Source organism: Oculina patagonica, chromosome 2 (genome assembly GCF_052425735.1).
Source record: "Oculina patagonica isolate OP01 chromosome 2, crgOcupat, whole genome shotgun sequence".
Classification (NCBI taxonomy): domain Eukaryota; kingdom Metazoa; phylum Cnidaria; class Anthozoa; order Scleractinia; family Oculinidae; genus Oculina; species Oculina patagonica.
Window position 1 is genome coordinate 25,002,399 of NC_135759.1, and position 13,691 is coordinate 25,016,089.

The following is a 13,691-nucleotide window of genomic DNA, read 5'->3' on the forward strand; positions in this document are numbered from 1 at the left end:
AATCCACACAGAAAATGGCAGCTTTTCAAGGTTAAGTATTTTTTTTTCTGGTTCGCCAAACATGTCTTCCTCGAGCTCTGGCCAGAGAATTGCGGACTACTTTGTAGTCAGTGGCTTAGATCTTGTGACTGGGCTTGAAGCGGATCAGTTGTCAGGTTTGTGAGCATTTTCCATGCGATTTTATTTCGCTGTTACGATGTGTCATGTTTGCAGAAAACGACGGCAGATGTGATTTGTTGTTTTTCTCTCTAAGCGTAAAATTTACTGCATCACAATTAACTGCAAGCAGTTAACAAACTCGAAATTTAGGAGGTTTTCCATGATCGAGTATCTGTGTTTCAAAGTACGGTTTTTAAGAACGAGGAACATATTCTAGAATGTTTTTATCGTGTATTTTTATCCCAGCTTCGTGCTGTGACGGCAACGTCAATAACAGTACAATTTTAGGTGTCCACATCCGCCTAGTTCTACTGTAAATGAGCAATTTAATGTTTATTTCAAACGTAACGTTACTACACTGTAAATCAAGCACGCAAAGCAATAATGTGCCCAAAACTTCATGTACATTGTTCCTCTGGGAATAAATTCATTCAGTTCGATTGCAAGATTTATATCCAGCCGAATTCATAGCTTAATGATTTTGCCTTGAAGAGATTGGATTTTTGTTTTTTGTTTTGTTTTGTGTGCTGTATTCCCCAAGGATAATTTTCACTTGTAAGATGTAAGTTTTCATATTGCAAGATGATACTCATACATGTAGCTCATTGGAATTGTACCTACATCTTCACAGATTATTCCCATGGTGACATCACATCGAATCATGTTTTGCATCTCAGTGTGTAAATCTTGGCACAAAATATTTGTGGTTCCAAAACGTGTTGCTGTACTTTAAGTTATATTTGAGTTGTAGTCCTTTGAATTATCTAACTCCAGATCAAGGTAGAATCACTTCTAGCTATTACTTAATATTTGAGCAATATTGGCTTCAATGACCTTTCTTTTAGAGTCATATATTGATTCACCATTGTTGTTATGGTTCCCCTTGAAAATTTCACTGTATTTAGGAGCTTATTGATGTGCTGGTTAAATTGTTATTTACCCTATGTCCATGATAGATCTGTCAAAGTTGTAAATACACTGTAAATCAATGTGATCTATTGTGTTACTGTATGTACAGGTATGATTCAAATACATGTGCATTGTCATGCTCCAAAGTACATTGTCTAATCTGCATGTATTTACATGCAGTGAGCACTTTTCTTATCTTGAATTAACTTGATTTGTAGTGAAAGACTTTTAAAAGAGCAAAACATCCTTTAGACAAGTGATACAGTGCACATAATTAATTCACTCATCCAAATTTAACTTGCCTTTGTTTGCCGTCTCAGGATAAGTTGAATTAACCCAGGGAATTAAAGTTCTTTACAACAGAAAATCTCTACAAAAATTCTCCACAACTTATCCCCAAAATTTTATGGCTTGTTTGAAATTTGATGCATTAAATATAAATATGCAGTTTAAATGAGTTTACAACAAAGAGCACCAACAGTGCCAGCAGTCAGAGATTGGTTTGGAGGCATGTGCACAGTAGTACAGTGTGTTTTTTGTGCGGCATACATGACGTATGTTTTGGCAGTGTGAGGAGTTTCCAGTATAGTGTGCCAAGAGCATTGTTCATCATATTTCTGTATCAGTTCCTTTTTTTACCCCTCAAAAAATTCACCACAAGATGTCTAACACTCTTTGATGTTCTCTGTCTGATTTACAATATAGGCGACTCTTTGCACAGATCTCCTCTGGAACGTTCCTATAAAGCTAAGGTTTTGATGCACTTTCCATCAAATGTCGACTGGAATCCTTTTGATGAAGATGCTGTCCGTATGGTAAGGCTGCTGATTACAGTCAACTCTCTCTTAACATATGCCTCTTTAAGACAGACACCTCTGTAAGATGGACGTGGTCTACCTGGTGTTGGTCCCATCCCTACCGTTTTTCAGTCATTTACTTGACTTACTTGACTTATGGCCAAAGCCCTAAGTGGGCATAGGGCCAGATTTCAGTCATTTAACTGTAACTAAACTCACTGTAAGATGGACAGTTGGAACCGGTCCCTACAGTGTCCATCTTAGAGAGAGTTGACTGTATACAGTTCCCTAAACTACCCAGAGTTTTGTTTTGCTTGTTTTTATGTAAGAATATTCATTCAGAGCTCTTAGAAGTTTTGAAAGCAGATCAAGTTGATAGTAATAAAATGATGATTTGTTACTGTTCTAAAAAATGTTTTTGTATTTGTTTCTTTTTTCTCAGCTTTGTTTACCTCAGGGACTCACATTCAAAATAGATTCTGAAAATCATGAACCATATTTTCACTCCTTCCTCATCACTCGGGAAGATGGCTCGAGGGTTTATGGCTGTGCACTCACCTTCTACGAAGTCGTCAAAGACGCTCAGATCTGTAAAGCCATGGATACTCTACAGGCAATGCATGATGCTGAGTTAGCCATTGCTGAATCAAGATCTCGTTCAAAATCACCAGTTTTTATGACAACAAACAGTCTTGGTACTGTGGAAACACCAAGTTATAGTGAACATTTAAATGCAAGTTCTGACATTATGAATATCTCTAACACAAGATCTTTTGATGTTAGAAAAGACACTCTTCTAGTTTCGAAATCAATCGGCATCATAATGCCACTACCGTTTATCTCTGCTGGCAAGGCATTCTTGGAGCAGATGTATTATGCCGTGCAGAATGAAGAAAATCTACCACTTCCATTGGAATCATACATTTATAACTTATTGTTTGAGGTGCCGCTGCCACCGCCTGGAAAAACAATGAGATTTAGTTGCAGTGAATTGAGTGTAACTTGTCAGAGACCAAGCGTGAATGAGCTTCCTCTGTTTGATTACTCCTTCAAAGAGCTTTTTACTTTGCTTGGTGTTGAGAACATTGTGAAGTTGTTTACATGTACTCTTCTGGAACAACAAATACTTCTGTTATCAAATGGTGAGTACTGAAGGTAATCTACGATGCATGTCTGACGTTTCTGAGGTCTTCCAAGGGGTTTTGGTGACAGGCAGCATTGCTCCAAAATAGCAAAAAAAAATTAATGCTAGTAGCGACAATCTTGTTCCAGAACACCGACAGCCAATAGAAACTAGCAATAAAAGTGTGTATATTTGCAACAGCAACAACGTTTCCCTCACCAAATAGAGGTCAAAAAAGCAACAGGTGGATTGGGATCGAGCAACAAAGTGACATCAGTAAACCCCTTGTAAGGCCTCATTTAAATTTGTAGACTGGACATACTTGCAGACTTTCATTCCATTTAGCCTGAATAGTGCTCCAGTAAGCCTAAATAACACTCTGGTTAGCCTGAATAGCACTTTACTTTACTTGTTTATGGTAAGCTCTCAAAAATGGTACAGTTATATATATACTGTTAGTAATGATTATTATGGTAGCATAATATTATGTAATATGTACTCTTTGGCTGCAGTGTAGTCTGCAGTCTGCAAATATAAGACACCAATCTGACATGACTGTACATTGTAAATTAATAATTTCATACAGCATTATTAAGATTAGCATGGTGTTCAAATTGCAGTGTTGTAAGACTTGGCATAGTTTTAACCCTTTATTAAAATGTGCAAATGAACACTTTTGCAGTATAAGTATTTACTAAATGATTTAGCTAAATTATTAATTAATTAAATACCAGTTAATCCTTTCTCTCATCTGCCAATATTTTTGTCCATTCAACATTTACATTCTAAGCCTTTTAAAATTCTTTTTTTTAACAGATTTCCACAAGTTCATGCTGGTAGCTGAGAGTGTGACAGCCGTTTTATTTCCTTTCTCTTGGCAACATGTGTATGTTCCTATTCTACCAGCAGCTTTGTCTCATTTCCTTGATGCGCCAGTGCCATTCTTAATGGGAATATTTTGTGCTTCTGAAGAAGACAAAAAGAATCTTGTTCTGCCATCTGAGGTGCAGTTTTTGATTATCACATTAATTTATGGATATTTTATTGTTATTAAATGGAAAACTTTGCTTTGATCTCAAAAGATGTATGTGTTCATTTATAACTCTTTATACATGTAGACTACATGTATATAGTACATGTAACCCCCAACGTTTATCAACATATCATTAATAAAAAGTATGTTATTGCCAATTACATGCCATCATAAATGTTTTTCTTACAGTCATGTGATTGGTCTAAGTAGCTATCACATGATAAATGCAGCCAAAACTGTCAATTATCCCTTGTTATTATTCAACAAATGCACGCGCTGCCCATGTATTTGGTCAAAATGTCATTAATATCTGTTATTCGTACATAACAGATATCCTGTGATATACTTAGGTTGCGAAGATTCATCCGAAGCCTTGTATAGTGCTGCATAGTTACAGCTTTTCTGTCTGCAAAATGTGTTTCGTTGGCAATCTTTTGAATAATAAAACAATTATCCTGCTCAATCTTGCGGAATATCATCTGATTTTAGCCAACTCAGCGTCGTCCTCGTCGTCTAAGTATCAGCCGATATTCAACATGATGTGGAGGACCCCTCCAGTGCCTTTTTTAAAATGGTGTATGTTTCATGTTCGCCAGTGAGTTAAGTTATTATCCCAAAAAAATCATTGCATTGAACAGAATTGAATGTTTTCAACTGACTGCAAGATTTTGCTTTTAACACTTAACCTTAACCTTTTAATTAGAAATCAGGCATAAAAATTATTTCAATTGTAACATTTTTTAATTTGTTTGTTATATTCACAGGCTTCTCTCTGCTTAGTAGACATAGATAATTGCACAGTAACAACACCAGAGGATCTCCCAGTATTTCCAGATGAGCAAGAGCTGATTGAAGAACTCAATGACACTGTTAAAAGATTTAATGTGCGCTTACCTCAAGACAATGAAAGTCAACTAGGAAGTGGATTTAACAGCTTAGAAAACTCTTTAGAAATTCCACAGGACAACAATTTCTCTCAAACTGCTAATGGCAGCTCCGATTATGAAACTGGAAGTAATTCTGGATCTCCGCGGGCGTCACCTCGCTCTAGGTCACCTAGCTCAAGGTCGCCTCGTTCAGGATCACCCAGCTCAAATTCACCTGTTCTTGAAGCTAAGAAAATTAAACACAAGGACTCACCAAAAAGATCTCAGAAAATAAAGGTGCGTCGATCTGCTGACTCTAAAGTACCTAAGTCAAAATCCTCAACTTGTTTGGATGTTGCAAAAAATCCGAGACTGCAAGCAATCGCAGCAATTGCAGAGAGAACAGGCATAATAGCCCCCATTTCAACTGTTGCATCCAACTTAGAAAAATCTATTTCAGATACTCAACTTCAACAATTTGCTGACACTGATAATGGAGTTATCCTTGGGGATGAGGCAAAAGAAATCTCACGAAGTCAACAACATGAGAATGAATTGAACACTGCTGTGAGAGAAATCTTTGCAAATCGATTCACGCAGCTTTTGTTGGAATACGAATCATTTGTTATTCAACCTCAGCAAGACCTGGAAGATTGGACGTCAAACAGGGAGCAAATGCAAAACTTTGACAAAGCTTCTTTCCTTTCTGACCAACCACAGCAATTTCTGCCTTTTCTTTCTCCCTTTACTGAGACACAGATGTTTGCGAGCTTCATTGATATGAAAATAATGGGAACCTGGGAGGATCCTGATCCCAGACTAGCTGTGTTCGACCAGCGTGTGGAGAGATTAAAGACAAGACTTGGAGTCACACGGTCACCATCTTACGAGAAATGTATGACCCTTAACAATGCAAGTGAGTGTTCTAAATTTTATGTTTTTTATTACATTATTTTGTAAATGTCAGGGTTGTCAAAATAAGCCAGCACCGGCGCATTTCACCTGCTATTCCAAATACTGTGCCGGCTTCTTGGAATATTTATATTAGTAGGTCAATTCTGAGTGTGTGTTATCAAGTTCTGAGTGCTTTGTAGCCCCCTACTTTTTGGATGGAACTTGCTACTCAAAAGCCCACAGACAACCCTAAAATGTACCAAGCAGTTTTTTTTAATTACTTTTAAAACAAAGCCAAAGGTGAGTTGTGTGGGGTTGTGTGGGGTGGGTTGGGATGAATTGAGGTGAGGGTGGGGGTGGGGTGATTCCTTGGAGCGTCCAAATACATGTATTACAGTTGATAACATCTATTCACGACACTGTCAGTATATTCTTTTAATATTCTTCTTTTAGTCCAAGTGCTCTTGCGCCGTTCCAACTCTGTGGATCACATGGCAACTCAGCCCCATCAGCTACAACTCTCAGACAAGAAAGGTGCGTTTTCATTGATATCTCTTAATTATACTTATACTAATTAAAAACTGATCAGGAATGAAAACTTTTAGGCGTCAAAAAAAGCTTAAGCCATGTCCCAATTGGTTGCCTTTAGGGGTCTAATTCAAATTTGTTGACAAGCGATCCCTGTCCCTCACATACAGGAGTACCCCCCCCCCCCCTCCCCCCACGATTCAGTTAGGTCAATAGTAACCCGGCGTAGTGGCCTGCTTTAAGTGGGCACCCATTAAAATGCCATCTTCAGGCCCTAAAGTTAGATGGGCTGCTATTCTTACATGTAGTCTTTCATTGTGCATGTAGTCTTGATTTGTGATGGTGAAATCTATCATCAACTTCATTGCTAAGTTAACTATTAACAAAGGCTTATCACTTACAGCAGTGAATGGCAGTGGATACTTCATGACTTTAGATACAGAGATTTTATGTGAAGGACTCAATGCAAAGAGGTAAAAAGCTTTCATTTTCAATTCTACCAGTAGAAATGCTATGCACATCATTGAACATTAGGTAATAAATATTTGGCTTAGTGTCCTTGAGTTTGTGTATTTCTAAACCCCTTCAACTAAATGTAGCTGTGGCTAAAGCTCACACACACTTTTGTGTTTAGGGGTAATGTCACAAAGTGTGAGGCAGCGTGGCGAGCGTTTTCAGTTAGCCATCAGTTAGCTTGGGTAGCTTGCGGTTAGCCTTTTTATTTGGAGTAGGGATTTCTGCCTAACATGCCTCGCTGCCTCACCTCGCATGCCTTGCTGCCTTGCCTTGCATGCCTAGCTGCCTCGCACATTTGTAAGACTCAAGTTTAATAATAAGTAAATAAATATAAATTATTTTTTTTATTTTTTTAGTGGACATCATTCCAAAGTGAAGTGGAGAAGAAAGAGTCGCCAACAACAGCAATCTGAGCATATTTTACTTAATACAACTCAGGTTTGAAACATTTGCTACCAAATTGTACAAGTTTACAGACTAGTTAAGTACTGGTAAAATCAGTGTTTTCTTTATCTTAGGGTAATACAAAATATGGTAAAAAGACAGGTAATAAATCTGGGACAAAGGAAAATATTTATTATAAAAATCAAACAAACTACTAGTCTGAAATCATTTCTAAGTTAAACTAGAATTTGTTTTAACCTATAGCACAGGTAGGGATGTTGCTAAGGGCTGGCTGCCAGCTTATTCTACTGGCTAAAAGAGAACTGAAATCCGCTTAAATTTCACATGAAAACATGGACTTAGTTAATAAACTTTTTGACCTGCCAAGGCCAGAAAAGCTGGCTGTGCTTGTTGATGAGCCAGCTTAGTGTTCTCTTAGCTACATCCCTGAATAGGGTTCATTAAACATTATTGTATACAATGTTGCATGACCTGTTAAGCACAAAAATATTTCTGGAATGTAATTCAGCCAGGGAAAATGTGTCTCCACTGACAGTATTATCTAGTCACACCACCTTTTTCACTGCACCAAGTTGAGTATTTTTTTTATGAATTGAAAGTTTCTACAGGACAGATGTACACCTGTATATAAAAAAAATATGTACATGTAATTTTTCCCTTTTTTCTATCTACTTTGAATAAACTGGCATTTACTCACATCTACATGCAACATCTACAATGTACACTGTAAATGCATTTTGATTCATGTGGATGGCGTTACTGGAAGTGATATTGGTCCCCACTAGGTGTGGTGACATTTAATACAAGAATGCTCAATATCATATCACAAGGTCATAATTTTTGACCTGATATTGTGTTAATTCACCAAATGCGATGTCTGTGGAATATTTTCCATAGTAAAAATTTGTTTTAGTGCGCTTTAAACCATGTTTTGGGCCAAGGTTGGCATTTTTAAGGGACCTGATAGAAGTATCAAGTTTTATAATTTGCATTATTCAATTGACTTGTTTAGGATGGAAAGAAGATGAGAGATAAACTTGCATCAAGCATAAAGGTATAGTACATGTAAATAATGTTTACATTTTGATTAACATGTAGCTTCTGTACAGTGCTCTCTGGGATCTGGGCCTGTAGCATTTTGTCACTGAACTCCTAACCACTGAAAATTATGTAAAAATAATTTGCTTGGTCTAGTAATACATTTAATAACCTCTTCTGCTTACCTCTTCAGATTAGCTACAGTGTTCATGGCTGTGTAATAAATTTTAATTATTTCTCAGCCATGAAAACTGAAGCTAATTTGTGCTGTGGACTTGCAAATCTATGATGGAATTTTAACCTAATTTTACACTTGTCTGACAATAGCTATACATATAAGTTAGACATCAATTTTTTACTCCTCACAATGCAAGCGTAAAATAATTTGCTTGGACTGATCACTGATACATGTAACCTCTCCTGCTGACCTCTTCAGATCAGCTACAGTGTACATGGCTGTATAATAATAATTATTGTTAATTATTTCTCGGCCATATACACTTTAGCTTATCTGTGCTATGGACTATCAAATCAATGCTGATGGAATCTTTAAGCATCATTACCTAATTTTACACCTGTCTGACAGTAGCTATAAATGTAATTAAGTTATACATCAATTTTGTTACTCCTCACAATGCAAGCATAAAATAATTTGCTTGGTCTGATACATGTAACCTCTCCTGCTAACCTCTTCAGATCAGCTACAGTGTACATGGCTGTATAATAATATTGTTAATTATTTCTCAGCCATATACACTTTAGCTTATCTGTGCTGTGGACTATCAAATCAATGATAATGGAAACGTTAAGCATCATTACCTAATTTTACACCTGTCTGACATGTACAGTAGCTATAAGTTGGAATTTCAAATTAATTTTTTTACTCCTCACAATGCAAGTCAAGTATATTAATAATTAATTTCAAATTTTAAACTAAGAATCAATCCCAGCATTCAGGTTGTTGTTTACTTTAAGTTTTAAGATACCAGTAATTGGAAAATATAAATCTAGTCCTGAGGGTAGCAAAGGGTTTATGTGTGACACGTGAAAGGGGAAAAAATTAAACCATGACTTGTGAAAATAGGGCAAAAATTAGTTCGTGATGCATGAATATAGCTAGAAAAGACACATGAAACATGAATTCACTCTGATGATGATCGAACAGATCGAAAACATTTAGAATCAATTTTTAACAGCTTTTACCTTAAGTTTTATTTTTATGAATTCTGCTGTTTTAAGTATATGTGACATGTGAATTTGGTTACAATTTGTGCGTGAAACGGGATCATGATCCCCCCTTTGTTACCCCAATCTAGTATATCTTGTACACACATGCTGTATGTATTTGTGAAGAATGTGTCATATTTCGTGAAGAATATGTGCTACAACTCATGTATGAGTTGTAGCATTAAGGTTTACATGTAAAATAAACTAATGACTGGTTAAATATTAATACTAGTACATGTTTTCTTGAACATCAAACACCCACATGAGTGGGTGGGGACAGGGGGGTCTGAATCTCCTGCCTCCCGTAGCTTTTACTCCCGCTTCCCGTACCTTTTACTCCCACTTCCCGCCCCTTCTGTGGTAGATCCCATCTCTTTTCCCCATGCCTATTGCATATAACGAAATGTTGCAAAATTCTAGTCGTTTTCTCCCGGTTCCCGCCACCTTAGGAATCCCACTTCCGGCCCTCTTTTCTCCCGCTTCCGGCCCTCTTTTCTCCCGCTTCCCACCCCTTTTCTCCCCGGGCTCCTGCCTCCTGTCCCCCTCCACACGACTGTGTCAGTATGAAGTATGCGATACATGTTTTTGTATGTGTGGTTCCAGAAAATGTACTATCCATATCCACCCCAAGAAAAGCTGAAAAATGTTGACATCCGTCATGTATGTTTTTAAGCTTTTAAAAACTGTTGGTCTTTATTTTAGAAATATATGCAGGAGACAAAAGCCAAAAGTTCTCAGTTTGGAGACATGGCACTTGAGTCTACTCAAACAGGCTTCATTCAGAAACTGCTCAAGGAATGCAGGCAGAAGGTAAATAGTAGCTAGAACTTCAAATGAATAAGATGGATCAGGGTGGTTTACAGGAGGGGGGGGGGGGGGGAGATTTCTACCTTATAAAATTTATAGGATGCTCCCTAAAAATTTGGAAAAGAAAAGCTGAATGAGGTTTAAAAGAGGTTATGTCACGCAATTTAAGGCAATTTCGGCACTGACCAACTGGTCATAGAATTAACTGAAATATCACAATGAGGGCTTGTAGAATAACTAAAAAGAAACACAGAAAGGTCGAAAAGGGGCATGGATGGGTAAAATTCGAGAAGAATAAAATGGATTGCATTCAGGTAAACTTGAAAAAAGTCGGCTGGACTTTTTTCAAGCTTATCTCAATCTGTATGCAAGTGTCATTTACAGTGCTCGAAAATCATCCTTGTTTGTTTTGTGGTCCTGATTTGCCAATAAATGACTTTTGCTCTGCCAATTTGAAGTTTACAGCTCTTAATTAATGAAAATAAATAGAATTACCTAAAATGCCCTGACCTAGCCACTTTAACATAAGCTGAGGGATAATAGGATGGGACCCTGAAGTAACATGGTCTGGCTGAAGAAAGTTGTTCGTTACTGGGGTTCCACTGAATAGTTCATGCTAAAATGGCTTGCTAAGCTTCATAACTACAACCCATTTTTATGACTGAATTTTTAATTTAGGAAGTTTAGTGGTTAGCCGATCGAACAGCACTCGCATAGTTGGTTGGTTGGTTGGTTGTAAACATTTTTTGCAACTCCACTGACCAGCAGATATAATAGTAGAATGAGTGTAGCAAGGCGGTCGTATAAAGGCGGCCTTTTAAATTGAAATTGAAAGGGGTTTCACAAGGACCGAAAAGCAAAGGACAAAATGCAGCTGACAATTATGTGTGGAAAGTATTCGCCCGCTGAAAAAGTGGACATTGAGAGCCACAAAAGCGATGTAACGATTGATCTTTTCGTATATATATCTGCCGAGCTAGCGTGGTACATGTAGGAGCATTTGAAAACTAAATTGGGTTTCACATAAGCTTCATTAACGATGGATCTATCTAGAAACCAGAGTGTTGGCTAAAATCGAGTCCGAGGCTGCTTGTACATGTAGGAGCATTTGAAAACTAAATTGGGTTTCACATAAGCTTCATTAACGATGGATCTATCTAGAAACCAGAGTGTTGGCTAAAATCGAGTCCGAGGCTGCTTGTTCGCAAGAAAAGGAAAAGCTTTTCAGATGTAACAGCACAATTACATTTGTGCCTGAATCAGTCTATATGTTCGAATATATTTATTTACAGGGTTATTACTTAATGGCGTACATGTAAATTATTCTGCAATGCGTACCTAAGGAGCGATATAATAAACAAACCATTTTAGTGCTACAGGTTAAATAAAAAATAAAGGAAAAAAAATGTCTCCTCTGGGATTCGAACTCGCAACCTCTCACTCCCCAGTCAGATGCCTACACGAGTGTGCTAATCAGAGATACTAAGTCACGTGAGACGAAAATAACTTATATCAGTGTATAGACATTCCGCTGTTTATCTGTTATCATGTGCATCAAAGAAATGTTTGAATCACCTGCTGCTCATATATTTTCAAGGAATGAAAAAATTCAGTAACTTGGGAAAAAATTGTGGCTCGAAGAGCTTTTTGATTCTGTATCATGAAGTTATCAGGAGTATTGCTACTCCTTCACCAGTTTTTTCATGCTACAGAGGCCAAGGCCAGCTTGTGATCCTCACTGCACTTACAAACAGGACTATTTTAATTTTTTTACTCTGATTAGACAAAGAAAATTCTAGTGCAGAAGATGGGACAAGAGGCAGTGGATCTTGGACACTCTGATGCTAATGTGTCAGGAGTGGAGGAGAACACACTGATAGCCAGCTTGTGTGATTTGCTAGAAAGGGTTTGGAGCCATGGACTGCAGACAAGAGAGGTACAGTGTAAGGAGTAGTACAGATGGAAAGGTACAATTCACAGCAAAAAAAAAAATCTGAAGTCTCCCTTCAGAGGGTTTTTCAGTTTGAGCCCCCGCCACTGCCCCACTAGAAATTCTTGGTTACACTTGACTCTGAAGACTTCCGCTCAGCTTGTCAAAACATCAGTCATCAACAGCAGTTCTTCTTCAAACTACTGTCTCCAAGACACTATGCGAACTATTGATACTTTAACTCCTGGGTTCAAACGAGTAACTGTACGTAGCTTAATATTTTCCTTAAAAAGCTTTGCCTTTGAGACCATTTTCCCTCTGGATTTTTCCATTACGCTCTGTGGGTGGCTGTGGATTTTTTTCTGGAAACACACATTCTTACGTAAATACCGTCTCAGGTGAAATTGCCAAAACACACTTGTATTATGCACGTAAAAGCAGTTTGTTTGAATGTGCTCAATGAAACAGAAATCAAGCCAGGAGAATCTCCAGTTCCCATGGGGCCCTTTGGCGTGATGTAGTCTTTCAATCCTGTTCCCAGGGCTTTTCCCTTGGAAATTTGGAACAGGTGGTTCAGCCTGTTCCAAATTATCAAGGAAAAAGCCCTGGGAAGGAGTCACAGTTTCAATAAAGATCAGCAAAGATTTTATCTTTTCATCCTTTTGGAGGCAGGCGTGGCCGAGTGGTTTGCGGCGCTGGTGTTGTAATCTGGAGGTCCCCGGTTCAAGACCTGCCCTTGCCACTAGCTGGATTTGTTTCTCGGTTGTCCTAAGTTCAAATCCTCGACCACGCTTTGTATATAGCCAACCGGTCTGTGTCATGCCAGTTGGGATTTTTAACCTTGTTATGTTCATTTAAAAATATTTGTTTCCTCTGTTTCAGTGGCATGCCTGTAAACTAGCTATCTCGTAGAGATATGAAGCTAACTGCATGACCACTATAAACACATTTATTTTTTTATTTATTTATTTATTTTATCCAGGAGTATTGCAGATTGATATTTAAACAAATTCCCTAATAAGTTATGTCTGGTGTTTTGTACCATGTAGGGTAAATCAGCTGTGTGGTCACACTTGCTAGCTTTTCAACTGGAATGTACAGAAGAGGTAGAAGAAAGTCCTTCATATAGTAAAGACACCAACAGTCTCTCACCCATGACAGGTAGGGCAGTAGACAGGTCATTAAAAACAAAGCACTGTAGTTGCTTGGAACAACCAACAAGAGTTGTTATGGTCAGGGGTGGGGTGGGGGTTTTATGTGAAAAGGGGTGGGGATACCTATTTTTGTGTGTTTAGTATATTTTTAACTACCTCCTACTTTTCTACGACCTGTTTTAAATTTGCAGCACTTATTAACAAACAAAGAGTCTAATATATAAACAATGTTGAAAGTCGTAGAAAAACTAACCTGCAATCAGGCATTCTTTTTTTTTTTTTCACGGCGAGAGGAAAGAGAATAA

The 13,691-nt window shown here is 37.7% G+C and overlaps 2 protein-coding genes across 3 annotated transcripts in view; both read left to right on the forward strand.

The window, feature by feature from the left end:
* The window catches only part of LOC144643725 (tachykinin-like peptides receptor 99D), a 140,252-nt gene extending 128,376 nt beyond the window's left edge, over positions 1-11,876 (forward strand). The window contains exon 2 of the mRNA XM_078503065.1: positions 11,782-11,876. The gene's annotated coding sequence lies outside the window, so the exon portion shown is untranslated. The remainder of the gene's footprint in view (positions 1-11,781) is intronic.
* LOC144643695 (DENN domain-containing protein 5B-like) overlaps positions 5-13,691 on the forward strand; it is a 32,989-nt gene continuing 19,302 nt past the window's right edge. Inside the window, exons 1-12 of one of the 2 annotated variants that reach the window (XM_078503019.1) lie at positions 5-155; positions 1,774-1,883; positions 2,308-3,007; positions 3,805-3,992; positions 4,786-5,803; positions 6,235-6,315; positions 6,713-6,782; positions 7,182-7,263; positions 8,243-8,284; positions 10,198-10,305; positions 12,086-12,238; positions 13,282-13,393. In XM_078503019.1, the coding sequence (XP_078359145.1) occupies positions 62-155; positions 1,774-1,883; positions 2,308-3,007; positions 3,805-3,992; positions 4,786-5,803; positions 6,235-6,315; positions 6,713-6,782; positions 7,182-7,263; positions 8,243-8,284; positions 10,198-10,305; positions 12,086-12,238; positions 13,282-13,393 (2,758 nt within the window). In that variant the 5' untranslated portion in view covers positions 5-61. The remainder of the gene's footprint in view (positions 156-1,773; positions 1,884-2,307; positions 3,008-3,804; positions 3,993-4,785; positions 5,804-6,234; positions 6,316-6,712; positions 6,783-7,181; positions 7,264-8,242; positions 8,285-10,197; positions 10,306-12,085; positions 12,239-13,281; positions 13,394-13,691) is intronic. The other variant, XM_078503020.1, reaches the window with a different exon arrangement.